The 26,443-nt window shown below is 39.7% G+C and overlaps 1 protein-coding gene across 5 annotated transcripts in view; it reads left to right on the top strand.

Annotated features, from left to right (window-relative positions):
* ATOSA (atos homolog A) overlaps positions 1 to 26,443 on the top strand; it is a 46,883-nt gene that overhangs the window by 15,835 nt on the left and 4,605 nt on the right. For 3 of the 5 annotated variants that reach the window (XM_040076949.2, XM_040076952.2, XM_040076955.1), the window contains exons 2-11: positions 14,018 to 14,202; positions 15,039 to 15,241; positions 15,689 to 15,814; positions 16,086 to 17,937; positions 18,599 to 18,715; positions 19,642 to 19,715; positions 20,495 to 20,603; positions 21,302 to 21,460; positions 23,300 to 23,368; positions 24,158 to 24,357. In XM_040076949.2, the coding sequence (XP_039932883.1) occupies positions 14,018 to 14,202; positions 15,039 to 15,241; positions 15,689 to 15,814; positions 16,086 to 17,937; positions 18,599 to 18,715; positions 19,642 to 19,715; positions 20,495 to 20,603; positions 21,302 to 21,460; positions 23,300 to 23,368; positions 24,158 to 24,357 (3,094 nt within the window). Of the gene's footprint in view, positions 1 to 2,243; positions 2,391 to 3,305; positions 3,381 to 14,017; positions 14,203 to 15,038; positions 15,242 to 15,688; positions 15,815 to 16,085; positions 17,938 to 18,598; positions 18,716 to 19,641; positions 19,716 to 20,494; positions 20,604 to 21,301; positions 21,461 to 23,299; positions 23,369 to 24,157; positions 24,358 to 26,443 lie in introns of those variants that run through there. The other 2 variants (XM_040076950.2, XM_040076951.2) reach the window with 2 other exon arrangements.

Below are 26,443 nucleotides of genomic sequence, written 5' to 3' on the forward strand. Positions count from 1 at the left end.
CTTAAATGGGAGGGATATAGCCTGTCTTGGAGTTCAGCCACATCATCTACTGTCTGATGAAATTATTTTCAAATTGATGGCTAACAATAAAGCTGCTGCTTCTAGAGGTTGGTGACTGCATAAGTGTTTGCTTTTTCCTTGGTGAGAAAGGAGAATAGGGGCCAAGTTGAAGTAATGGTGGTCACCCTACCTGAAAGATAACTGAGCCCTCAGATGAATTTCCACATTAATTAGGAGATTTTTCAAAAGGGCTGAAGGTGGGCAGAGTTAAATAGCAAGCACCAGTGCTAACAAGCAAGACTGTTGTGGAACAGTTAATAACAGATGGCTGAACTTCTGATGCAAATGATGAGACAGAACAAGAGAAGTTCTCTGCATCCTGACCCAGCGACTCCTCACTACTGCCATGGCAACTAACATGTTTTACTCTCCAGTTTTAGCAAAGTTTATGAAACTTAAGGTAACTTGTTGGGTTTATGACTTTAAAATAAATTTTAAAAGGCAAAGCAAACCAGCTGGAGAAGGAGAAAAAGTAAACTGAGAGAAAGTGGATATGAATTCCTAGAGGCCTTGCATATTCTAGTTCCTATAACATCTTTCTAAAAGATGTCTGAAGTACTGTATACTTTAAAATGCCTGGCAGTTAAAACATTAGTTTAAATGTAAGAGTTTATAATCTGAGCAGATCTCTCAGAATCCTTTCCATTTAACTTAACATGAAAATTGCCTCATGCAAGTTGACTAGCATGGCAAGGGGGAAAGGGAGCAGGAGGTAGGAAGCTCTCTGCATTTGACCTGGGCATGGTACAGGTGAGGAGGAGCCTGTAGTCGGTGGGTGGATGTGACTTCTCATCTGACTCACACGTGCAGCTGAGCTGCTGGCCTTGGGCCGGGTGAGCAGGATGCTGGAAGCACCCCAAGTGCTCTTCTTATTTTTGTAGTGAGGTTACTCTACGGGTCCCGTACCTACTGTAGTTAAATTCAAACTAGAAGTGTCAGTATCTCTTTTGGGGGTAGGACAGCTGAAGGATTGTTGTTATGGGCTAAACTTCATGGCACTGAAAGTACTGGAGGGTGGGATTTGGTTTGGGAAGTCACAAACCAGAGCTATGTATATAACTGAGTCCAGGTCACTTCTCATACAACATTAACAACCTGTTGTAAGACTGTTTTATCGGTGCTGTTAAGAACATGTAGTTTCCTCAGCTTTTGCTGTGTTTGTGAGTTACATCTATGCTTGTGGGTCTTGACTAGAGCAGTGGCTTCTTTACCAAGTGAAGGAAGTGCTCCATGTGGTTGTGTATCAAGCCTCTATATTCTCAGGCTGTTTGTTTCCTGACTGTTTTGTGTTGCTGTGTCAGATGGATCAAGGACGTCTTCATCCTCCAGGTGTGTAACTCAGTCATAAGAGGACTTAAACAGAAGGGAAGCAAATTCATGGAGTTATTGTCTGAAGATTATTATTATTTGTTATCTGTGATACAAATTAAGAGTTACACTTGGGTATCCTGTTTTGCTGGGTATTATACAAACATGGAACAAAAGACTGTCCTCACCTCAGACCTTATGCAAGTATCAAACACTAAATCAATGGCTTCCAACAGAGGGCTGTGAGGAGACAAAGGGATAATACTGATAGAGACAGATAAACTGTGCTCCCACAGGCTAACAAGCCTTTATCCCTTAATGGAGAAGCTGCAAATCAGAGTCATTTTAATCAAGAGTGTAGGACAACACAGGGGGAGTAAGGACTGGTGATTAAAGTAATCAGAGGCCAGTTTACTGCAGCAGTGAGTGGGTGACAGCAGGAACGGTGGTAAGCCATGGAGGATCTTGGAAGCAGCAGAAAAATAAAAAAGTAAAGTCATTTTTTTGTTATGAAAGATGATGTTTTAAGAGACAAAATAAGCCAGGAAAATACGGCACCAACCTGAGGTACCTGACAAGGCTGGGTAGTGGCGAGGCATAACCTTGTCTGTGCCTTTTTCACACCAGTTCCATGAGAAATCCTGTGGGCAGTGCTGGCTCTTCCCTGGGCAGGCAGATAAGGCGCTGCCATCTGCTCGCTGAGGCCCCGGTGGCGGGTGGCATTCACGTGGGCTGTGCCCAGCCCAGAGTCCCCACTGGCAGGGCGTGCTTCCAGCTTGGACTGCGAAGAATTTATCTCTGAGGAAAATCTTTGGATTTCAGACAAGCATTTTTCCATACTCAAGGGGAAAACCAACTCATGCTAAAAACAATTCTCTAAGTGTTAGGAATTCAGCCCAGCAAGGAGGGTGTAGTGAACCCAGTTTGCAGTTTTTTTCTGGGGATAAAGAGGGCAGGTTGCTTGTTGTCTGGATTCCCATGCCAGATTCTGATCCTTTCAAGATCAGCCACTAATTCAGATGGTAAGAATAAAATGTTCTGTGCTAAAAATCTTTTGGATGTGTTTTTTATTAGTTCTTGAAGATAAGTGATTGCAAAAAACCAGCTGTTTACAGTAATAGCCAATGTAATTAGATATTTCTAAATGGAAACTTAGTCGTTTTGACTACTCTTCTGTGCTTGCTGTTTTGTTATCTCTTAGAAAAAAATCTTCTTCCTCCAACAAAATTATGCATTTTTGTCCCTTGATAATAACAAAATTTATTTTCTTTATTGATTTGTAGAAGAAAATCTCCTTATAATGTTTTTACTAATGGGAGGGTTGACAAAATAAGTTATGGGTATCAGGCACTTGGATTCTGGAATGTTTGTGAAGGGCTTTTTTTTTTTTTTTTTTTTTTTTTTTTTTTTTTTACCTGATGCTTAACTACTTGAGCATTCACAATAATTTATTAGATCTATTAAACCTTACAAGTGGGCAAATCCTTAATGTTGCCTGAACTGTGTTAGTAGCTGAAGTGAAGCTTTTGGCATATCTGAGCTGAATTCATCTGGCAGCAGTTTTGCCTGAAAGAAAGTAATTTTGATATTTTCTGATTGGAGCTGCCTTGGATATTTATTTTGGCATTAATACTTTTTCTGCTGGTCCGTAACTCAGCTTTTTTGGCTTTTCCCCCTGCTGTTTACTTTTAATTAAATATTTAGCTGTGAATAATCAAGGAGGAACTAAAGTAAGGTTTTATTTATCTGTCTTTGCTTATGTCAATTTGTTTTGCCCAGATACAAAAGAGGCTGGGGAGGGCCTTGAGCTTTGACTGGATAAAAACTGTTATTCTTCACGTGCCGCTCGTGTTCACTATTTTTAGCGTAGCGTTTTGTTTTTCCTAATAATTTATTGCTGCGTCCCTTGACTCACGGGTCACCTGATTTCAGAGCACGCGAACGGGGTTTGGATCCTTTACTGCTGTATAAACCGATAGTTTATCTCGAGGAGCAGGACGCCGCTGCTGCTGGTGAGATTGGGTTGGAAGCGGCCCTGGAGGGGTGAGCCCCGTCCCCTGGCTTCTCGGGAAAGAGCGTTCCAAGAACAGGCGGTACAGGGTGTTACAGAACACGTGCAGCCAGCAACCTCGGAGCCCAGGCCAGGCCTGGTGGGTGACGCGAGGTCAGCGCCGTGCGGGGAGACTTTTGCCTGTGTCCTCGCCGTGCCTGCCTTTGCTCCGTGCCAGCGGCGGCGCAGCCAGCCGCGAGCTCGCTTTTTCCCTTCGAGGGAGAATTGTTTTGAGCAGATCCGTGATGAGTGCACCGCTATTATTCTCGCTCCGGCAGCGTTAATTTTGGCGCTTGGTGCGGGTGTCTCGCATCTCGGGTTGTCAGGAGCTCGTTTTGTTCCGTGAGGTGCCCGGTGTCCGGATGTTTCTGGGAGCCTTCAAAGCTGCGCTGCGAGCCTGGGTGAATGAAGGGGAGAGGGAAAGCAGATGCTTAAATTTTGTAAGCAAACGAGTATGCTGTTGGAAATTTCACTGTTCAAGTGGGCCCAGTTTTTAAAAAGGTACTTTCCAAGGTCTGGTGCTCTAGAGTTTCATTAGTCTGATTGGTTTTTTGGTTAAATCTTAAAGTCAATCTGATCTGTAACAAGATAAATGTCACTCAGCTAGATCCTGTCAATTCTTCAAATTGGATGAAAGCAAAGAGAAAGAAAAACTGCATACATCAAGCTATTCTGTACTTGCACAGATGAAATATGTCTAGACATGTAAAATGACTATTTTGATGATTTGGATTGACCTACAAGTTCATTACTGGCCAAGCAGTTGCAGATTTTTAATTCCTGGCCAATGAAGTCTTTTCAGCCTGGTGGAAAACTTCACAGGCTGTCATATTCTCTAGAATTTAAAAATAATGCCAGTTAACCTTCATTTATCTGGATCAGGGCCATTGGCTGACCTAGGTGACAGTGCTGGCATCCATTCATAACTTTCTGGTTTTGACAGGTTCCTCTAAGACGAGGATATTTGAAATTGAGTGTTATCCATCCTTGAGGGAGAGGGGTTGCTTTTTTGCATTGGTGCAGGGTTTATTGCTGCACTGGTGAGTTGCTGATAGCACCTATATTACACTCTTACCAAATATGTAATGTAAGTAACAAAACCAAAACTTTTAAAAGATGTGCTGCATGTAGATGATCAAAATTCTTGTCCCTGATGAAATGACATACTAACCATGCATGGGAGAGGTCTTAGTTGTTTGTCTGGTTTTATTTTTTTTTAGTGGTCTTTTAATAGAGTAGACTCACAAAAAATTGGACTTTTTTTAAAAGCACATAGGCTTCTGCCCACCCCTGTCCCACAGTCTTCTCTGGTTTGTTTTCGTTTGGGGTTTTTGTAACCACAGTAAATCTGAGAAACTGCATCATCTATTAAAAATAGATACTGACTGATAGGTATCTTTTGAGGAGGTTTTCAGTGTGCAAGAGCTTTGTCAGTAGCATGGTTTTCACAAATCATCAGTCAGGCCCGTTGGCACCCGACCGCAGTGTGAAGATGAGTGTTTGAGTATTGGTTGTTGAAAGTTTTCTGAGTGTGTGGAAGGCTGAGTGTTTTGGTGCTCATAAAACCTCACTTGCCTTGACAACCATATTGTGTAGAAGGCTGAATGCTCAGGGAAAGTTTTCCATCAAGTGTGATCCCATAAGTCAACATGGTACTTTTACCAGGGGCTTTCCCTGACTCCAGCAGCTGTGGCATGCCTGCTCATTCCACCCAAAAGTGAGTCAGTGCTCTCACACAACACTTTTCAAATTCTCCCTGGTTTATTTTCCAACAAGTCCAACTATGGTCTGAAGCAAAGGCACATGATGTAGCAGTTCTTCTCCTTGCAATGGTTTTAGGGAAGAAGAACGCCACTTGTGGCTGGTGGAACTCGTGCACACACGGAGTAGAGATGACCTTTCCCAGCGAGATTTTTCTGTCCCCACTGCAGTTTTGTCAGGTACTAAATGACTCCTCCAAATCATTTGCTCAAAGTCCTTTTGAAAGCTACTTTATTATTCTCCTCAGAAAAGAAGTGTTATTTTATCTATATTAATAGAAAAAGAAGCACAAGAACACTTGAAAATATATTGCCAAAGTTTCTCTAAGTACAATAAGTATTTAGGGTAATGAGATAAAACATGAAATAAATACCCAAACAGAAATATTTTTTGTGTTAATGGGGACATTTTAGAAACCAGTAGTTTTTGGCAAGGATAACACTTCATCCCTGTAAGTGCTGAGCCCAAAGATCCTTGTGTCTGTTGTGAAGATACATTACAGAGGACTAAACCACCAAGTGACACTAGCAAAAATCTGGTCAGCAAAAGGTGCAAACATCTAGTCTTAAGTGGAGGGCTGTGCTCTCTGACAGCTCTCATAGGCATAGCAATACCTGCTGCAGGATTTTTTAAAAGGCCTGTGTTTTCCAGTAACATCTGAAAGTGATTTATTATTGCAAAGTACTGCTTTCCATCTCTAAACCAGTCTCTGTATAAAATAGTACAGAAGTCTGCAAGTAGTTGAATCTTTGTCAGGCTGGATTGTTAAACAAATTAAAACTGGAACTTATGTGTGTTGTCCTGTGTTGTATTGTGTTTAAGGCCTGAAATGAAATTCTGGCACACACTTTTATTTGTGTACTATAAAAATGCTGTCACAGCTGGAATTTAATGCAGGGCTGCCATCAACCTGTTTAATGGAAGGGCTGTCTTGGCTTGGGAGTTCAACTTCTCAATTGCAAGTGTCACGTGGATGATATGCCTTCAGGAAGAGGTGAGGATTAGCTAAATAGATGTGCTTTTTCATTGTTAACACGCATTGGGTTTCATTTGAAAAGAAAGCAGCAGCTGTGGAGTCACAGCTAACATGAAATAGAGTAAACTGATGAAAGCCTTCAGTGTGTGTGTCTTCAGCCATGTAGCTGCTGCTAAATCCAAGAACTCCTTCCTGAGTTAATAAGCAGCCGTTATGAATATGGTCATCATTCTCATCTCCAAAGTTCCCCTGGCTAGGAAAGCCTTGATGAAAGTCATCAATATCAGTGAGGGAAGCATGGAAAAAAAAAACATACATAGAAATTTTGTATTGCAAACTGTGTTTTAGTGGAAGAAATGCTCAGTTATTTGCCAAGAAAACACTCCAGGAAGAAATTCTCACATACTCTGTAAGCTTAAGTGTGCTCTGCTTTCTGTTCTAGGGTGATACACAGCTCCTTCAGCTCCCCAAACTGAGCATTTGGGTGGGTTCTGCATTGTGGTGCCACTGAAGTTAGCCTAGGTCAGACCTCCACATTGCCTTTGCTACCCCCTGGGACTAGGGTGGGATTTAAAACAGTAATTTGTTTTCAGTATAATTCTGCAAAGTTTCTATCAGCATATTTACCAGGGTGGTGAATCCCTGTATTGGTGGTGAGTGAAAGCCAGATAGAGACCTGCTATTCCCTTCCAGTTACAGCCAAGTGTCTATTCTATACTCACCACCACACACTAATTCTAAAAGAGCTGTTTTCTCCTAATTACTTTCTTTTCAAAATGAACAGAAATACCTGACAGAAATCCTTTTGCTTTGTTGGGATTTAAATTTTTGTTTTGTTCAGATAGGTGCATTGTGTCATGCAGTTTGTTCTAACACAATCTAGCTTAGGCAGAGCATCAGCTAAACAAGGGAAAAATGTAAAAAGCTAGAGATGAATTAATGGAAATTACTTGGTCTGCTCCTTATGGGCATTTTTGTTTCATTATAGTATAACTTCAGGGGTTTTTTTGTGTAGGCACATTTAATGCAATCACAATGTAGGAAATTGTAATATAAAGGAAAACAGAAATTGATGTGCTCTTAAAGGCATTGACTGAGCCAAGTCCTCTTTGCTTTCAGGACCTGTCCAGTGGTAGCATGTTGGTACAAAGTAGCACCTTTAGTTTAGGGGTCAGCAAAAAGAAAATATTCTCTTCCCACAACTGGCTTATTTTTAAACTGCTAACCATTCCAGCACTGATAATCTTATAGCTTTACACTGATATTTCAGCACTTATGTACCCATGTCAGGATAAAGTGGGACAGTTGTATTTTACAATAAACATGTTCTCTTGCAACTTTTGGTGAATTGATGTTTGAAATAAGCCTCTAAGTTCATGTTTTCAGGTATTGCTTTCCTTCTCTAAATACAGATGTTGAAATTGTAATGATTGCCCTACTTTACAATTTGTGATTCCATTGTGGAGCAAGAAAAAATTCAGCTTATACCATTTGCTCTTATTCCACTTGTCCACTTAAGGGGAAACAAAACCAGTTTCCCTGATCAAAATGCAAATATTGGATCTAGAATCTGGTTTAATGCCAAAAAATCAAAAGAAGCACATTAAACTGTTATTGCTTGGATAAAAATAGAAGCTACAGTTGGATGGAGAGAAGTGACTCAGTAAGCAGCATGGTGATGGCAAAATAAGGATGTCAGCCAAAATGCAGGAAGCAAGATGGGAACACCCAGATCAGTTAAACAGTCTGTGTTTTACGCTCCCAGTGAGCGATAGTTTCTGAGATGACTGCAGGAAACTTAAGCTTTAAACGGATTTTATGTCTGTACTTATTAAGTTGTTTGAACCTGAGTAAGTTTTAGTAAAATGTGGATGGTATTTTTTTTTTCCCAGCCCAGTTTTAAAACCAGTGTCTCTATTTACAGTAAAGCTGCCTAGAGATTAGCTCTGGGTGCTGTGAGAGGCGTCCAGCAGGAACGTGCAGGAGATAAACACTGATACACACATACCCAGGGAATTAATGCAGCACTGCACTCTGCAGTGGAGTTCATGCCACTGATTGATTTTTATTGCTCTGCAACTCTGGAATAACTTCATCAGCTCCACATAGCTCTGTCTTTAGTTTTAAAAATTCCCCCATTGCTTACAAGACAGTGTGTTTTGGTTTCTTTTTCTAGTTATAAACTGGCATAACAACACAGAAGCAGGTAAATTTCTTCCTGTTTTATGTGAAATTGAGTAGGACCAGAGGTTTTTTTGTTGCTTATACAGTTATTTTATTTGAATAGCAGGTATGCATCAGTTCTGATATAAATTCCTATGCTGCTATTTTCTGCTTACAGCTGAACTGCTTTGATACCCAGGTAGTGGTTCAGTTTGGCACCCTGGAAAAAGTAAGCAGACAGTAACAATAAGATGAATTACGGTGCTGCTCTCCTCGTGTTTTCACAATGACTGTCCTTGAGCTCAAAGATCTGGAGCCATAAGAATGTCAGACAGTTGTCAATGTGTGTCAATCTATATAGGATTATTCCTAACTTAAGGAGAGTAATCAGTTCACTGCATTTGCTTGAGTTTAAGTAACTAATAGCTTGTTTCTTGAAAAAAGTAGGCCATCTCAGGACTTTAACTCTTGATAGCTTAAATTATACCTAAACTCTTAATATTGCAAAGCTTTTGAAGCGTGTGACTTCAGATATAATTATGGGTTTGTACTATGCAGACACAACATGACTGCTCATTTAGAGAATCTTGGATTTGGGGGATTCAAGGGCAACTTTCTTTTGAAGTGAAGCACAACGTGGAATTAGTTAACCAAAGCATCCGTAGGTGTTTCTAATTCCAGAAGAGAAGCTGTTAGTCAATCGTTTACATTGTGTTTCATTTCCTCTACAGTAGTTTCTTGAATCCCTGCCTTACTCTTAAAATGTGGAAGTACCTTTAACCTGTTTCTTGGAATAGCAAGATAATAAACCTTATTCAGAGTTGACTGATTTGCGGGAAGAGCTTTTGCTGTAACTTTTTCAATGCAGAGCACTGCCCTTGCTGGGAGGTGATGGGTTCTGAGTGCTGACAGTGCCACCACTTTTTCTCCAGTGTACCTGACTCTCCTGCCATGGGACTCTTGGACTGAAGTGTCTCCTTAGGGACCGCCTGTACTGAAAGCACAAAATTTAAATCTAAGTACTTAAGCCATGCTTTTAGTCTCTGAAAAAGGAAGGAGAGAGCAGATGTGGGCAACCATGCCATGGTGCCCACTGGACAGCCCGGGTAGGGCAGGAGCAGGGCCTGCATCAGCTGGGAATCCCAACAGCCTACACCATGCATTCCACATTTAGTTAAGTATTTTGCTTACTGGGTTTCAACTTTCTAAGTAAAATAAGAACATGTTTACTTTTAATCAGTGGCCTTCAAAATCCTTTATGGGCCTAAAGATTTTCCAGGAAAGGTCTGGGCTGTTACAGAGCATATTCAAAGGCAATTATTAGTTGTTTCATGGACTCTCAGAGGAAGGAGCCCTCAATCAGTAAAGGTCAGGATTAAAGGATACTTCCAGTTGAACTAAATTTTCTTTCTTTGAAGAAAGCCTCTTTCTAAAAATGAGCTTTTCTGAGAAGAGGACGAGCTTGGTAGACAGTTGTGGTGAGTAGTGCAGTATGAGAGGTTCTAGGACAATAGAATAAGCACGGACTAAGAGAGATTGTGGTTGTATCACAGCCTGGTCGTGAAGGGAGGGTAGCACAGGGCAGGAGAGGCTCTGCTGAGGGCTTTTATTGCCTGGCTGTGCCCAGGCAGGACAGGGTAGCAGCTCCCAGATGCATCTTCTGGTGGCACCTGGAACACAATGGGTTACATGACACCAAATGTCTTTGTTTCCTGGCCTAAGCCTAGCAAACAGATTAAATGCTCTTCTAAAACATGTATTTCAGGAAAACATTTTCTGTAAGTGCTACAGAAAAAGCTGTGATAGGAAAGGGAAGGGAGTTGGTCTGCACAAGCATGACCTAGTTGGGAATGGAGTCAGCTGAGCATAACGCAATTAACTGAAGTTTTTGGAGAGTCCTTGGGTTACAGTTAAGTGGATTTGTGAATCCCTACTACCACATAACTAACCTTAATTGGTGTTTCAGGATGTGAGCCAATTTCAGGGGTTTGGGGGGGGGATTGTAGGTTCTTATTCTGTATTCCAGTGCTCATGCACGTGTGTATAATGGAGGTAGGAGGACAAAGATTTGAAGACTCTTTGACATTTCTGGTTAAATTGTCTTTTCTATTTTTCAGAAGGTGTAGAAAATCAGTCCTTGTTGAGGTTGGTATGTGCAGGAGGCAAAGGAAAACAAAATGGTGTGCCTTCAGGTTTCAGTTCTCCAGTATTGTATGCTTTGCTCTATGCAGAGTAGCTTCAGTCTAAATTCAGATTGCTCTTTCTTCCTCCTAGAGTAGTCTGACACCTGCTGCTATCTGTTGTGCCCACCTGGTCAATAACCTTTAGTTTCAGTGTATTGGTTAGAGGGCTGTAGTGCCTTATTACTTTAATTCTTATTTGCTTGTGTCAACTAACTGGATTTTTTGCTATTTTAAGGAGAATAAACCCCAGACAGTGCAGAGATGCATATTTTCTGCTATATACTTGCCATGTTGCATTGCTAGAAATGAAGCAGAACAATAATCATAGTTGTCTAGTCAGGTTTTGGGATTGAGGTTATTCTATACACAATATATGATGTGTCCTAGGGCTGATTCATACACAAACCCAAACAGTTACAGCACACACAGAATAAGACCTTTTTTTTAACTAAACACTGAGTTTGCTGTTTCTATAAATGTCATTCCACCCTTGTCCTCAATTGCATCAACTTGCATCATCTGTGTCTGTTGTATAGGAACAAGTACCAGGATTCTCAATGGTTATAGTTTGGGGGTTTTTTTTCTTTATGAAAGCTGTTAGAAGTTGCTAAATGATATATAAATCTAGTGGAGCTAAAAAAAGATATTATGCCACGTGAACTTTTTAGGAAAAAATTTGTTTCTCAATATCTCTTGCTGTTTGTGCTTTAGGTTTTTTTTTTTTTTAAGTCTAGATCAAATAACTGGTTGGTTACATTGCTAACATAATTTTAAAGTGCTGGTCCTGTCTTTATAATGCTGCAGCATTTCCTAGTTCAACACAGGCTTTTTAGTGATGCCATTTTTATTTTGAAACAATGTGGTGTTATTGTAACTACAGCCAATATAACTATATAAATATGTTTCTTTAGCTAGTTGGCTCTTCTCTTCCATTCTCAAGGCAAGAAACTAGTTGCTTTGGAAATAATAGGTCTGATACAGGAACAGAAGCAGTACTTCTAAATTGAACTTGGAAGTGAGCTTTTTCTGTTTCCATACAGCAATATTGTGTATGTAATCTGATTCTTGAGTGATGATTATTTCAGAATATGTACCTGGCTTTATTCACTAGATCTTGCTTATTTACTATTCACTGGATTGGAATATCTTAAATTGTCTATGTCTTGTAGTGACCTGTGATATGTCTGTGAAGGCACTGAGCATTTTAGGTATGCAATATGAGCTTTGATATCAGAGGCTTTTTAATACAAAAAAGGGGTGGGTTATTTTGCCTAAATCTTACTGCTCAGCAGAAGCATTCCAGCCATAGGATTTGTCCATTAATTTGTGTCAAGTCCAAAAGATTTTGATAGCATAAGGATTATCTTCTTAAAAAGAGAGCTAAATATTAAAAAGTTTACTGCTTCATCTGGTAAACTGCTAATGATAATTGAAGGGCATGTCTGTTTTACTGTTACTTGGCACTTAAATTTTTCTAGTGTAAATTTTCAGGTATCACATTTTACTGTGCGCATGCTTATCTTGATCACACACTCTTTGCAGTTTTTCTTAAAAATCATATGTGTTTTTATGTATTTTAGCTAAAAACAATTCTTGCAGATTTTTGTAGAAGTGAATTAGTTTTGTTTAGTCTGCTAACCATGAGACAATTCTTGTTTAATTTAATTTCACTCCTGGTGAACACTTTCTAGATTTTTGAACTTCTATGTCAGAGTAGGCAAAATACTCTAGTAGTGATCCTTCCTGCTGTGACTTTCTTGAAATTAACATGGCCTTTGGGCAGACAAAGATGAGCTTAGCAGCAAGATAATGCTGCAAATTTTTTTTTTTTTTTTTTTTTTTTGTCTGTTGTATATCCAAATCCTTTTCAGAGTCATCCCAAACTGCATTTTCCTATTCCCAAGTATGACTTGCCTATTGTTCACCAGACTTCCACCTGGAAAAAAAAAAGTGCAGGTGCCTAATTTTGTAGGTGACTCATATCGCTACCTAAGAGTCTTGTCTTCTCTGTTATTTACCATTCCTTTAATCTTTCATGCACCCTTTATTAGATTTTTTTTGCCATCCATCAGGTGAATGGCCATTTTAACTCATGCCAGATTAATTAATGTATTGTTCACATGCCATATGGGGTCCTCCAGGGTAATTCATCTGTCCTCTGGCTCTTCTTCAGCAGTGGGCTGACTTCTCTTCCTTACCTTGTGTAGATCCCTTCAAATAGTCTGTAAGCCCTGGGGTCTGTGGTGTACAAGCCTGGGCATGTACGTGCAAAATCTAGTTTGACACACTTTATGATTTGCATATGCAGATAATAGCACATTTAATTGGAGCTTTTGTTTCATGCATCCATTCTTGTATGCATCTCTCAAGTCTGCCCTGCAAAGTTTGCCAAATGTTCTGCTATTCGGGGACCAAGACAAAAAATTACTTCTGAAAGGTATTTTATGCATGATAATTGAAACATGAATAGAAATTAACTCTCTCCCTGTGGCAGCTTTGGTGGGTAACATAGGACATTTAAGCTAAAATTGTGAAGATGTCATGTGCTTTTGTTCCCCTAAGGCATCAAAATAAAGGTAAAGAACTGCTGCAGCTCTGCCTCCACCCGCTTTTTTTTGCTGCTCTTAAAATAGACTTTGAAGTGAATGTATTTTAGCTTTCATGGAAGAGAGTTTTCTGTAACCTCTTCAGTAATTAAATAATTCTGAAACTTGAAGTGTTTTGAAGCAAAGAGGGGAATGACATGATCTGGTGGTACTTAAATCTGTTTGAATGATGGGTGACATCCTCGTGATGAGGGAGGAGGAGGAGGAGAAGGATGCTCTATAAAACATCATAAAATGGTGCATCTTAACTGCAGGAACTGAATGTGCCACGGCTCTTCATGAAGAGCAATGCCTGCTGCTGCTTTGTCTGCAGAGACTTGTTGAGTTGTCATTCTTTGCACAAGTTGAGACTGACCGTGGTACAAAACAATGAATACTCTGTATGTTCCTTCAGAACATTTCCTATGTGTTAATGGTAACTAAAAATGGACCTCTGAAGTAAGCCTTGCTCTCAGCAGGAGGGATTTGTAATAAAAATCTTAGAGAACATTGTGTCCCACTTTTTCCATAATAGAAGTAAATATTTCTTTGTCTCCTTCTTCTTCAATATTTAATCTATTTTATTATATATTGTGGCTTCTTATTCCATCTGTCAGATGATAATAACAATGCCAAGTCATACTGTCATCAGACTTCTCCCACAAAAGCCCAGGAAACCTTTTGTCTTCTAGAAAAGCTGTTGAAAAAAGAAGTTCTTTGTTTGTAGTGACAGTGTTATGAGATGAGGAAAGTTGTTTTGTGGTGCTGGAGTGGGGAGTGGTGGGTTTTATGGAGAGTGCAGCCAGTCTGACACAAAGATCCATTTCCCATAGCCCTCTCCCATTTCAAGTGTAATTGAAACAAACTTCAGGGTCAGCCAACAGTTGTTATACAGCAAATGTCATTAATTTTTGTCTTTTTGAAATGACAGATACTTTGGATGAATACTTTGAGTATGAAGCTGAGGAGTTCCTGGTCTCCTTGGCCTTGCTGATCACTGAGGGCCGCACACCAGAGTACTCGATCAAGGGCAGGACAGAGGGCTTTCACTGCCCACCAGCACAGTCGAGTCAGCCACCAACAACTAAGCATGAATGCAGCGACAAACTGGCTCAGGTAGGGTGGGGGTACCCATTTCAAGTCACAAATCCTTGCTACTGGGATTAAAGTCAGCCAAGAACCTCACAGTGGATTCACAGTTAAGCATGAGTAACAATGGCTTTCTGTCAGTCCTTCATTTAAATGAGTATGTAATTCAGTATCCTACTAATAATAGATCTGTCCTTAAAATGAGAGATCATTAAGCCTTTTATCCTTGAACATGAAGTTCTGCACGACTACCTGAATGCAGTGCCTGTTTGAATCTTTATTATGCAAATGACAAGCTCTATACTTAGTGTTCTTGGTCTGGGGTTTCTTTTGAGAAAATGTAGGCTGACTTGCCTAACTTTTTGCTTTTCCAGGTGCTCTTGAAAAGTTAGTGATCCTAAAAACACAAGCACATCAAATCTAGCCAGTCTGTTTGGGAGTAAGGTTGGAGCATCCCCTCTCTCAAGTAAAGTTCTTAAGTACTGTGGGAGTTTAAGTTATATTTGTGCAGAAGTTAGCTTGCTCCAAGACACAGAATTTATAAAGATACTGCTTGAGTCTGTCTACCCAAGAGGGTGCCTTGTGGAGAGATAACTACAAGGTAGCAAAGTGCAGTGGTTGGGGAAATGCATTTTTACAAGCTTTTAAAATTTCCTAAAGAAAGTTGCTCAAATGGCAACTCTAAAGGATGTGTTAATTATTTTTTCATTTTATGGCTCTGGAATACTATTTCTGATTTGGTGAAACCAAACAGAATTTGATCCTTACCATTCTCCAGTACTTTGGAACGTGCTTTTAAATTAGATTTAAATCTGGCTAGTATTTTTATGGCTTGTGTATGTTGACATTTTTCTTTCCCTCAGTGTCGTCAGGCCAGGCGAACCAGATCTGAGGTTATGCTTCTGTGGAAGAACAATATTCCAATCATGGTAGAAGTGATGCTTCTTCCAGACTGTTGCTATAGTGATGAAGGGCCCACCACAGAGGGGAATGATTTAAATGATCCTGCAATCAAACAAGATGCATTGCTGTTAGAAAGGTGGATTTTGGAGCCAGTTCCTCGACAGTAAGTTGGATATGAGGATTAGTTGATAATTGCAAGAATCTTGTCATGTTAAAGTCCTTAAAGTAATCAGTGTTTTTGAACTGGCTCTTTGCCATAAGGACTGATCTAAGAAAAACCACTGTTTGCTAGTGAAATTGAAGCATTTCAATTTTAGTCGTCTTATACTCAAAATTTCTGCAGTGCACATTGTGCAGTGCAGAGTGTGGAATGACCCTGGCTGCAAATGGTCCTTTTAATACATGTAACATTTGTTATGTCAAATTTTGTCAATTTTAATGTGCATAAAAACAAATCAGGCTCCGGAATCTTCAAAATGTTTGAGGAGTTTTTACTATGCTTGATTAAGTTTTATTTTATTTTCTGACTGAAGATCTGACAATGTTCTAGTTCTAACAGGTCTGTGAATGTTCTTCCCAACGCTCATGTGTTTGTCTTTAAATGCCTTAGGAGTGGAGATCGATTTATTGAAGAGAAGACCCTTTTATTGGCTGTTCGCTCCTTTGTTTTCTTCTCTCAGCTGAGCGCGTGGCTGAGTGTTTCACATGGTGCTGTTCCCCGAAACATCCTGTACAGGTACGCCTGGAATGGAAAAAAACTCGTTTGCTGTTTGCAGATTGCTGCAGCTTGTCTTAAAATCATTCTTCTCTCCTGGTTTCCTGCTTGCTTTTAGAAGGTGTCACATTGTTGGCCCGGTACTTTGGCAGTTCTATAGGATTTGTGTACTCTGCAAAGTGCAGCAGTTGATGATGTTTCCACTGCTTTTTCTTAGACATTTGCTACAAAGTAGATAATGAAAAACTTTTCATTTAGCTATTTTTGTAAATGCCCTTCGGTATTGTTTCAGGGTGAGCGCTGCAGATGTGGACTTGCAATGGACGTTCTCCCAGACACCCACTGAGCATGTCTTTCCTGTTCCTAATGTTTCTCACAATGTGGCCTTGAGGGTCAGCGTCCAGTCCCTGCCCAGGCAATCCAACTACCCGGTTCTGACCTGTAGTATTCACACCAACCTTAGCTTTTATGAAAAGCGAATGCAAGAGCGTAAGTTCCATCAGCGCAGCGATCCCAGTGCTGCTCAGCAGTGCAGTACTTCCAGTCCACAGCGTTTTCGTGGGAAACAGACATGGACAATGACACCTGAAGGCCTGCTTAATGGAAAAAAGATGCCTGAATTTACTACATCTTTTAGAAATTTAAAACTTTATCCATCTACCGGACTTGGATCTGACTTTGGGGCATCTCAGTCTAAAGTTCAGTGCTATAATGGCACAGCAGACAGTAAGTCACAATCTCATGAAACACCGGTCAGAACTTTTAAATCCTATTCTCTAGTTGATTCCCGTGTTTCAAATAGTCATTGCTCTCATCAGTCCACAGGAGAAACCAATCCTTTGATAGGCTCTTTACTCCAAGAGCGACAAGAAGTCATTGCAAGGATTGCTCAGCACTTGATTCACTGTGATCCAGCTACTTCACCAGTTGTTGCTGGGCGTCCATTCACCACGCATGAAAACATCTCGGCTACACCAAAAGCTTTTCGGAGCACTTTCGAAGAGGAAAACTTGCCAAGGAAAAGCAAGGAAAGCTCCCCTGCTCCTGCTGCCAACTTAGACAATGCAATACAGGAGGATGGTGGCGAAGGCAAAGCTAGAGCAGTGCCAGAGGTCGCGCTGCTCGAGGCCCGTGTTCCGGGGAGCCACCGTGGCCGTCAGTCGGCAGGAGAGAGTAACCCCCTGATCGATTCCCTGCTCCAGGAGCGGCAGGAGGTGATAGCAAGGATTGCCCAGCACTTGATCCATTGTGATCCAGCTACTTCCCCTGTTGCTGGACGTCCATTCAAAGTGCATGAGGCTAGTCCAGTCACGTCAAAAATTTTCAGAAGTACATACGAAGATGAAAATTTGCTGAAGAAAGGCAAGGAACTGTCTTCTGTTTCTTTTGCTAAATCAAATTTTTCTTTGTTAGAAGATGGCAGTAAATCAGGGACTAAGACACCTGATACTCCTGTCAGTCCTTCTAGGTTTGATGCAGAGTTGAAGACTTCTCTGAAAGTCCAAGCAAGAAGAAAATTGGTTTTAGCAAAACCCAGTGAAGCTGTCCAAAATGCATTTCATCAGACTTCAAATAAAACTTCTCATGCATTTAGTAGTATTCACACATCATCATCATCATGTATTAAAGAAAATAAATCTGAAGTTCCAGATAAATTGGAAATACATTCTGGTTATGCACAGAAAGACCAGATAACCAACAGAGTTAAACAGGGTTCAAATTCCAGCAGCACTGATGAACAGATTTGCACAAATAAACTTAAAGACAGAACAGTTGTTAATGAGAACAATGGCACAGACAGTTTTAATAATTTACAGATAGAAAAATGCAGGATACTTGAAGGTACAAAAAAAGCAACTGTGATGCCGGTATCTGACTCTTTGCACAAAAATGAGCTCAAGTGTTTAGATAGAGACTCCAAAAAACCAAATATTTATGAGCAAAATACTCAGCTTGTTAGTATTGAAAATTATTTAAATAAAGACCATGACAGTTTCAAAAACAAAACCAAACAAGATAAAACAAAAACTGCACATGATGAGAACGAAGACCCGACAGGCCTCGACTTTCAAAGCACTTCTCAGAAGAAACCTGCAGAAGATAATGCAGTTAAGTGTGAGCGGCAGAAGAACCCAGATGTACAGGTAAATGCATATGGGAACAGACAATAATTCCTATAGCTGCCCTTTGTCAGATAGCTTGTACCCTCTATCTGCTAAGGGCCAGCATGAAGAGGACCTTTCAGCCAGACCTTATAGGTAGCAACGTATTACCATTGTAATCTTGGCCTGAAGTCACTCGGGAAGGATTTCTTCATGGAAAGGGTTAAGCATGAGAATGGGCTGCCCAGATGGTGGAGTCACCATCCCTGGAGGTGTTCAAGAAACAACTCAGTGCCATAAACAACTATTTGACAAGGTGACCTGGGACCTGTCAGATGATTCTGTGTGATGGGATAACTTGGCCAGTGGTGCCTCCCCTAAACTTCATCAGTTTAACATGGAGAAGGACACTGTCCTATTCCCCTCATGGTGACAGAGTGAGGAATGACTGTTTCCATGGGCTGTGAGGCATCCTGGTTTGTAGAAATCCACCCGTCTGAGTATGGAATGTGATCTTTCGGGAGCAGTCTGTGTAACTGCAGATCAAGTCAAGGGGAATTTATACCGAATGTTTCGTTCCATGCTAGTGTGATGTAGATCCACCTGGGTCAGGAGTCTTCTCCCTTACAGCAAGCGTTATTATGATAGGTCACTGAAATATCCCATTGATAACCTTACCAAAGTAAATTTGTTTTGCTGGCAGAAAGCACCATCTCTAAAACACACAAATACGTGGCGGAAGCACAATTTTCGATCCCTGGATGGAACTTCAACCAAGGCTTTTCATCCCAGAACTGGTCTGCCTCTGCTTTCAAGTCCCGTAAGTTATTCTTGAAATTCTTTAAGCTGAGAAAGGGACTACTTGTTCTTCAAATGCCTGTGTGTGGTATAAAATTTGACAAAATACTTAGGTGAAGTGTGTGTGTTTACTTTGTGTCACAGTGAATACCCTTATGAGTGGAAATTAATGCTCAAATGAGAGTTAACATGTAAATTAGGCTGAAAAATAATTTTGGAAAAGAAAATATTAAAGACATAGTTGTTGAGATCGTATCAAGACTAACAAAGGAAAAATTAGAAAAACTGATGGAAACAATGCTTTGGTGCTATTCTAGAGCACTAAAGGAAGCATTTTGAAGATCAGTGTTTTTAAGTGCAATTTTGTCATTAAGGAGGTTTTGTGTTAGTTTTTAATACCCAATTGCCCATTATTCCAAAGGCTTTGTTTCTGTGAACACTTTGTACCGTACATTCTTCAGAAACCAGAGGTGTCATGGAACGACTTAGTGAAACAAAGCTGCTGTGATAAGGCAGGCACTGGGGAAAGTGTTGCAGTTCTTGGTAGGTTGTTGGGAGTTTTAAAATACTGCTGAAGTAGTGACGTCCTGTAATCAACACATGATATACTTTATTCTTCATTGCCTGTAAAGGCTGTCATATTTTCAGGGAAATTGGATGGAAATTGTTACAGCCTGTTTATTACTAATATTCTGTCCTGTTCCAAAGAGACATAAACTTCCTGAATGTCTTTATTGAAATATTTCCTGTTAATCAGAATTTACAGTCTCATCATTAATAATCCTACACCTTTCTTCACTAAGTTTAAAATGTATAGTAATTACATTCTCTGCTCTGTTTTTATAATTTCGTAATGTCATGAAAATTCTTGGCAAAATGTGCTTGCTTGGCAAAACTGTCTGTGGTAGCAGTTCTGTTTTCAAATTAGCATCTTCTTTCCTTGTTGAGGTTCCTCAAAGAAAAACACAGTCTGGGTGCTTTGATCTGGATTCATCATTGTTGAAATGTCTGTCTGCAAGAAGGTATGTTTTATTTACCAGAAACATTGAGATTTTGAGGGAGGCATAATGTGTATATATATATCTTTATATGCAAAATCAAAGCATGTTAGTAAAGACAAAAAATGCTTTCAAAAGAACCTTTATTTTGGCACGAGGCTTAGCAGCAAAGTTGCCCTGGGAGTTTCCAGGTTAGCACAGCTCTGGGACATAACCATGGAATGAGAGCTGCTGCAGAATGAATTCTGTCCCATGCAGGGGTAGATATGCTGTCAGATACACTGGAGTTCTCAGACAGAAAAGCTAGTAATTGTTGATTCTTCTTCAAACCAATGTTATTCCTGTGTTGTATTTTGTATTAGCATTGAACATGTAAACCATTTTGTTCAGAGAACCAGACTTTTAAAAAGGGCCAATCATGACCTTTTATACATTAATACATATAATATAAACAGCTTTTGGTATGGTAGTTTGATGCTGGAAATATGAGATATATTTCAGAATATGAGACAAAAGTGCCCACATACAAGAGAAAATAATTTGATATTTTGATTCCTGCTAACTGAGCTAAAGAACAATTTTTATTGTCTTTATCCCTTGTAATGTAAAGCTGGTGAAAATATTTTTCCAGTTAACTATAAAACATTCTGCTAAAGTATTAATAGGCAGTGTTCAACTGTTACTTCTTTAGAACAACCTTTTGTGGTACAGTAAGTAAATTATTCTTTCTAGAGCTGGTTATACCCAGAAGACAAAAGCAAATGTGTTTATCCTTTATATTTATTCTGTCTTTTTTTTAATAGCCCACAACAATGTATAAACAGAGACGGTGATCCAGACAGCCATGGGAAACCATTTCTAAGTTCCAGTGCTCCACCAGTAACAAGTCTGAGCCTTCTGGGAAACTTTGAGGTATTGCATATTCTCTAGAATTCTTGTGGTATTTTTAATACTCTTCTGTACTGCTTTTGAAAGTATATTACTGTGAACAATTCCAGCATTATTAGAATGTAAAAATTCCTAGCTGAATTGCATAAAATTTGTTTTCATTTCCAGCTGTAAAGGCACTTATTTCATGCCCCAGACATCTTCTGTCTCAGAGAGTCAAATAGAATGAGTTGCTTAAGCTTTTGTTTCCCACTACGGTCAAGTTAGAAGATGTTCTGTTGCCATAAATGAGATTTAATAACCTGTAATTGTTCATGCTTACAATGTACTTACCTAGAAAAAAGGTTTTACACTTTCACTCTTAAAGTCTACTTAGTACTTAGTCACAAAAGTGGGATTAAATCAGTGTGTTAGACAGAATGTGTTTGAAGTGTAGGCTCCAGCTCTTCACTTCATGTAGCATATCCAATAACAGCAACTAATAGCCAGAGCATTAACAGGTTGTATTGTACTGTCTTGTGAAATATGGAGTTGAATTTGTTGGGGAAGGTTACATAATCTAGGTTTTTGGGTTTTTTTTCCACATAGTATATGTTGAACATCAAGCATAGATCCTGCTGCAATAAAGTTCTCTGTGGGCTTTTGCACTTGTTTCCTGATTAGTTGTGCTCTGTTTAATTTGAGGTGTTCCCAACCTAAGCTGTATGTGCTTTGTTTTTCAGGAATCTGTCCTGAATTTCCGCTTGGACCCGCTTGGTGTCGTGGAGGGTTTCACAGCAGAGGTGGGAGCAAGTGGAGTCTTTTGTCCCACACACATGACTCTGCCAGTTGAAGTGTCATTCTACAGCGTTTCAGATGACAATGCGCCCTCTCCTTACATGGTAAATGTGTGGTTGGATTTATTTTAAATAAATTCTGATATGTGGAGGTGAAGAGCAAGAGCTTGGTGAGTAGAGGGTTCAGAAAGTAAAGTTTTGCAGGGATCTGGCTTATTTTCAACTGCCTATGACTAAGTTTTCCTGTCCCTCTTCTTTTCCCTAACAAGTGCTTTTCCTTCTACTTCTCTGGCCCACCATTCAACTGTCCTCATCTTGGGATACTGAATGTATTTGTCTCCCCCGACCCTGCAGTTTCCAACCTCCAACATCTCTTTTTATCCATCTAACTTAAAATAGCAGTGAGGCAATAGCTGGACTTAACGGGATACATTTTGTTGTGCCAACAAGCGGCTGCTCTGGGCTACTAACCACTCTGCAGAGTGCCTTCAGTGCAGGCCAAGGGGCAATTGCTGATGGAGACCTTAGACTTGGAAGTTATTCAGCCCCTTTTTTGAAATCAGATATTGTCAGGGCTGCTGGGACACTCAGCACTCTTGCAGGCTGCGTGGTTTGCTGATGTTTGCAGCAACGCAATGTTTGTGTTCTCGGTCTCTGGCTGCCAACTCTGTTCCACCTTTCCACAGTCACAGCATGGGTTTTGCATGTCTAAAAGTGCGCCTCTGGAAAAAGCAAATGGTGTCTTGTATGCTGGCATTGAATCAGAGGCTGGATTTGTTCTGAATGCCTGTTAAGGAACCTCAGTTTTCCATAGGTGGCAGATCCAGGTTTTAGAGGTTTTTGTATGTGTATGTCTATCTAATATATGGTAAAGGGTTTATTTAAACATGTAAGTCAGTGAACATTTGAGTATCCCAATATTTAGATTTTAAATTCATATCAGTTAGCATATTTCTGACCTTCTGTTTTGGAAAGTATTCAGAAAATAAAATTGCTTAGAGTTTAATAATGGCTTTGAGTTTAACTCATATATGTCTTAGCTGCTGCAAAATTATCTATTCTTTTGCTTTCATCTTTCTAGATTATTTCATGTGATTTTTTAGGAGGTAAAGGGATTCTCAGGTTCCTCAAATGTTCAAATGGTTAAAGTAGCATTGCTTATTTTCCTATCTGGGTTTCATTGTTTCAGGCTTTTCCACACGCTATTTCCAAATATGCTATTATTATGGCTGAGTCTCCCAGGATTAATACAGCATTTGTGTAGTGCCTCCATCATCAGAAACATTGTTTCTGTTTGTATAGCTAGTTTCTCTGCTTGGGGGTGTTTTTTTGGTAGTTTGTTTGGTTTGGGTTTTTCAAGGCCAGCGCAGTGGGGTGCAGCAGTGGTGCCCTGCAGGGTCACCAGACGCGTGCCAGTGCCACGAGCGTGGGCACGGCGCCCTGTGGGCACTCGGGCGTGCTCTGTAGATCACAGCTGGGACAAAAGCAGATGTCATCCTTCCTAAAGTTTGGATTAGAATGGAAGATTAAGTGCATCTGCTGCCTTTGAAAAGCAAAAAATGAGTTCTGTGAGATTTGGAGTATTATTGGCGCAATCGTAGATGATATAGAAATGGAAAGGAGGAGATAAATGGTTCATTTTAACATCCCAGCTGCTTTGAAAAATAAAGCTCTGTTTTGTCCTAGCTCCCTGATGTGGAGAAGATGTGGAAACTTGAATCTTGTTCCAAGAGAATGTACCTCTTATTGCACAGCCTTTAATTGTCTGCCAAAGTATCTGTAAGGCTCCTACTGTTGATTTTTAAACTGCATCTTAAATGCATTGCCTTCTCTATTTTTAGTGTTTATAAATTACTGATTATGTTTCAAATAAATGCAATTACATGACTAGAACATTTTGATTTGTTTGTCTCTGTGACCTAAATATATGTTTTGTTTTTGTAGGGTGTAATTACTTTAGAGTCCCTTGGTAAAAGGGGTTATCGGGTACCGCCTTCAGGAACAATACAAGTGGTACGTACTCAGCACATCAGGGTGCCTTGAAACCACTAATATCAAGAAAGTCATGCAGAGATGAGCATGAAGCTAGCAGTGAAAATGTGCATCTCTGTAGTCACTGCAGTAATTCAAAGTAGAAATCTGTGTGTGTGACCAAAAAGATTCCCAATCTTTGAACACTTCTGTGCTCTGAGGAGCCTTAAAATACGTTCCAGGAGGTTTGGAATACTTGGGGACACTGTGGCTTTGAAAAAATGATTGGGAAGTAATTGGGCCACAGTCCAAATCCTGAAATTCTTCTAAAGTGATTAAGACTGAATAATTGTATAAACCTTTTGTAATATTTTAACACCACCTATACTTTTGTAATAGAACCACAAAGTAAATCACAGTCATTGCTTAGAACCAAGGAACTGACTCTTTCTTTTAAGAACCCAGTCCAAGATAACACATTCATAATTTCAGGTTTAAAAGCGGAGCCCACCTCTGTGCTTCCTGCGAGTGTATTGTGTCTGGAAAACAGTGTAGACAAAAAGATGACTGGAAAATGGGGATGCTGATTAGCAAAGTAAGAGCAGTCATGTACTAGTGTTTCATTCAGATTAGATTGTGTTTAACATTATATTTTAAAAAGGGAGTTGCTGGTAGCTGAAGTGTTGAAAACCAGAAAGGCTTCACAGTGTCTTTACATGAACATTTCTGTATGGGTTTGAGTTAGATTTGTTGTTTGGTTGTTGGTTTTTTGTTTTTTTTTTTAATTTGTCATCTCTAATGAGTATTGTATTGAACTGTTTGTCTTTTCAGACCTTATTTAACCCTAACAAAACTGTGGTGAAGATGTTTGTGGTGATCTATGACTTGAGAGAAATGCCAGCTAATCATCAAACATTCCTACGGCAAAGAACTTTTTCTGTTCCTGTGAGACGAGAAGTCAAGCGAACTGTCAATAAAGAAAACAGTCACCAGACTGAAGAAAGGCTATTACGCTACCTCATACATCTGAGGTAAGCTCCTTGAGGTTAAAAAACCAAAATAAAACATAAAACGCCCAACAAACCCAAGCCAAACCCACAAAAAAGTATCTGCCAAAATTGAACTCATAATTTCTTTCCCAGACAGCCTTTCTGTATACAGAAATAAGAAAGAATGAAAAGAAAAAAAAATTTTAAAAATGAATGCTAACTTGGTCTTTCAGCTAGACAGTAGAGGAAGAAGAGGTAATAAATAATTTGGGTTTTCTTTGGGAGAAACAAAGTTAAAATATAACGTAAAGTTCTCTCTTGGCATTAAAGTGTTTTGTATAGCATTGTAAAGCTTAAATCTTTTCTTAGCGAGAGAGAAATTGTTCTGGCTGAATCGATGCACTTTTTTTGAGGTTACAGGAAATAGTGAAAGTGGATGTTATATGGGCAAAAGCCAAAACTAAATATCACTGAAGAGAAGGTGCCCTGGTGTGCTTCACACGTGCCTCTTCACCAGAATAGCTTGTAACATGAAAAATGGTCTGAGCTACTCCTAAAAATACAGTGTTTAGTGGGAAAAATGTAAATACCTGTTTCATGATGCAGTGCTGATGATTATGACTTTCACTTTATGAAATATTCACTCAATCTTCCTTAAATGATTTACAAAGCACTGCCTGAAACCAGACACTGTGCTGCTGCTCTTGGGATGTTCTGGAGACTGCAGTTGGAAACAAAGGGGAACGATGGATATACTCTGTCCTCCTGCAGTTTGCAGACTTTTTGCATGTGTTTTTGTAGTAAGAAATGGCTGTACACACAGACCCAGTGCTTTTACTGCAGCACTTGGAAACCCACCAGCAGCTGACATTCTGAAGTGAGCAAGCAGAACAAAATCAAATACCTTACACTTCTCTATTGTTGTACAATTATTTCTGGTACATATTATTTTTCCTATGTAGTGGCATTGATTTCTATCCAACAGACTTTTGAAACACAACCTAGTCTAGAATAGTGATTCTAAGCCAGACTTTCCCATTAAATGAAAGTTGACAGTCATAAAAAAAAGTGTGTTGGTTTACTGGAGTGTGAAAATAGTGTCATGAGAAGGCTGTTGAACAGTGTTTTCATTCTGAGATTTAGCCTGGACTGAAATTCAGCCTTTCAGGCCGCACTAACTTGCAAGGTCTGACCTAATTGCCTTCTAAAATTTTTCTTTTGAGGCAAATTCTGAAAAGGTGTGTAGCCCCAAAACAAGGCTCTGTTCAGCTGTTCTGCTGATGTGACTGTGCAGAGGAACTGGGGACAGGCTTTGGCTGCAGTGGTGGGTAACAGTCTGTGGTCAGCTGGGTCTGGCACACCTGCATGAAGAGTAGTGGTCGTGCCTCCCTTCAGTTTCCACTCTAATGTAATTTGTAAATTTCTTGTTGACAGATTCAAGAATTACTTCTATTTGAAGGCAAACCTGCTTTCTGCTCTCTCATCTGTTACAGCTAGAAGCCTTTTTCAAGAGCTTCCTATTTCTGATACCTGCTGAGAGACAGAAATGTTGCAGTTCTGATGCTTCTCATTTTGAATTACCTGTACAATTTAGCTCAGCTTTCAGACCTCTGGTAGGGATCAGTTCATGGGTTTATGATGTGTAATTGGAAATGCATCCATTTCTGATGGGGAACCCAAAATCATAATTATGATGCTTAACTGCTTACTTTGGAAAGTGAGTAACTACAGAGTATGCCACAAGTTTTTTCTTCAGTGATAAACCCAAGCTTTGGGTCCTTTCTCGTAATGTAAGAATGGCAGAACTCCTTGAAATAGTAAAGTAGCTTATGTTGATCTGTCCTGTGGTTAATTATACTGAGCACTTACGATTTTACAAAAGACTCAGTTGTCCATTTAGTAGCCTTCTTTACTAAAGATGGATATTAATTAGGAGAGCCTAAAAAATCTTAGTAGTGTATTAATTCGTGTAAGTTGGTGTTAAAGCTCTATTTTTAAAAGCGGCAAAGTTTCCTCAAGCTTGCTTTACTGAAAAGTTATGCAAGCCTAAAAAGTTTTAACTATTCAGATTTATTTTTGTTTGTTCCTCAAGCTGACTTAGAACAGCCTTTCAGTTTTAGTTGCAGTA

Source organism: Hirundo rustica, chromosome 13 (genome assembly GCF_015227805.2).
Source record: "Hirundo rustica isolate bHirRus1 chromosome 13, bHirRus1.pri.v3, whole genome shotgun sequence".
Taxonomy (NCBI): domain Eukaryota; kingdom Metazoa; phylum Chordata; class Aves; order Passeriformes; family Hirundinidae; genus Hirundo; species Hirundo rustica.